Source organism: Emiliania huxleyi (genome assembly GCF_000372725.1).
Source record: "Emiliania huxleyi CCMP1516 unplaced genomic scaffold EMIHUscaffold_3721, whole genome shotgun sequence".
Taxonomy (NCBI): Eukaryota; Haptophyta; order Isochrysidales; family Noelaerhabdaceae; genus Emiliania; species Emiliania huxleyi.
Window position 1 is genome coordinate 1 of NW_005199177.1, and position 1,887 is coordinate 1,887.

Genomic DNA, 1,887 nt, shown 5'->3' on the forward strand with positions numbered 1-1,887 from the left:
TCGTGGGCAGGAATAGCCGCCAGAGAGCCGATTTTGCCCCCAATCGTCGCTGAAAGTCCAATATCTTGGAGAATCTGACCTGTCTCAAGGCTCATGTAGCTCCACAGGGTGATTCTCCTCGAAAAATGCTGCGAGCTGAGGCGTAAAATCAAGGGCCCGGAGGGTCTGACCACGAGTCTCTGGGGGGTCCTCGGCCATGACCCCCCCCCCTAGCATGTGGTGAAGGTGCTGGGGGGGGCGGGACCCCCCCCCTAGCATGTGGTGAAGCCTCTGGGAGAGGGGGCCTCGCACGGGAGCCGGAACCCTGGCGCCGGCGACGGCCTACCGAGCCTGTGGAGGTGCCTCTGCGCTTGATCCAGAGCCTGTGGACCACAGCAAAATCCAATCCACCCTTTGGTGAGAGAGATGGCGGACCTCCATGTCGGCAACATCGCGTGCTGCCTCTGCGGCGTCCCCACCTCGGCGAGCACCGCCTACGAGGGCATGTGTGCAACCTGCACGGGCTCTCAGGTCGACATCACCAGCGGCATTGAGCGAAGTGTTGAGATTGAGATGTGCAAGGGGTGCGAGCGCTGGTTCAGGAACCCGGGCTGGGCGGTGGCGCAGCTCGAGTCGGCCGAGCTCCTCACGCTCTGCCTGCGCAAGCTGCGCGGGCTCAAGCACGTGCGCCTCGTCGATGCGGCCTGGATCTGGACGGAGCACCACTCGCGCCGGCTCAGAGTCAAGCTGACTGTCGCGCGGGACCTCGTCGGCGCGTCGGGCTCAACGTACGTGACCTGCCTGCAGCAGTCGCTCGTGGTCGAATACGTCGTCCGGACACGGAACTGCGACGCGTGCAACAAGGTCGCGGCAAAGGACACGTGGCAAGCAAAGGTGCAGGTGAGGCAAAAGACGGAGCACCCGCGCACGCTGCTCGCCCTCGAGCAGCACATGCTGAAGCACCAGAAGTCGCGCGTCGCCCTGCGCGAGGTGAAGCGGGTGGGGGACGGCCTCGACTTCATCTTTGGCCGCCGGCAGGACGCTCACCGCTTTGCGCTCGGCGTCTGCGCGCTCGCGCCGTGCAAGTGCAAGGCGTCGTCGTCGCTCGTGTCGGCCAATGCCAAGACGGGCACGTCCAACGTGCGGCACGTCTGGGCGGTCGAGATCGCGCCCCTCTGCCGCGACGACCTCGTCCTCCTCCCGAAGGGTGTCGCCCCGTCGCTACCGCCGCTCGTTCTCGTCTCTCGGATCGGCGCCTCGCCTCCCCATATCTCCCCATATCTCCCCCATATCTCCCGCTCACGCTCGTCTCTCGGATCGGCGCCTCGCCTCCCCATATCTCCCCATATCTCCCCCATATCTCCCGCTCGCGCTCGTCTCTCGGATCGGCGCCTCGCCTCCCCATATCTCCCCATATCTCCCCCATATCTCCCGCTCGCGCTCGTCTCTCGGATCGGCGCCTCGCCTCGCCTCGCCTCGCACCCCCCCCCCCCCCCGTGCAAGAGCTGCGGGCTGCTCCCCCCTCACCGATCACAGCTGCGGACAGGAGCCTCGCTCCACCTGGTCGACCCCGCCTCGGGCGCCGCCGCCGAGGTGACGGCTGAGCAGTACTGGGGCAACCCCTTCCCGCCCCTCGGCACCAAGGGGCATCTCATCAACTTTGTGGTGCTCGATTGCCAACTCCAAAAAACCGGGGTTGCCCAGAAGCCCGGTTGGCGTACTTTTTTGGGAGGGGGCGCAAAAGACCTCCTTTTATTTGTGAAAAACCTCCGTGATAAGTAAAAAGGCGCCAAACAAAACCCGTGGGGTGTGGCAAGTGGGGAAAAAAAAAAAACAAAAAGTGTAGGAAAAAAAAAGGCTTTTTTTAAAGTGGAAAAGAAGAAAATCCCACATTCTAAAACCCCCCCC

The 1,887-nt window shown here is 63.5% G+C and overlaps 1 protein-coding gene across 1 annotated transcript; it reads left to right on the forward strand.

Moving 5' to 3' along the window:
- Window positions 1-405: 405 nt before the first annotated feature.
- Window positions 406-1,761, forward strand: EMIHUDRAFT_255655 (hypothetical protein; the record flags this gene model as incomplete). The annotated part of the gene is made up of 2 exons (XM_005771719.1): window positions 406-1,186; window positions 1,526-1,761. 2 exons carry the CDS (start codon window positions 406-408, stop codon window positions 1,759-1,761), a joined length of 1,017 nt encoding a protein of 338 aa, XP_005771776.1.
- Window positions 1,762-1,887: the final 126 nt, after the last annotated feature.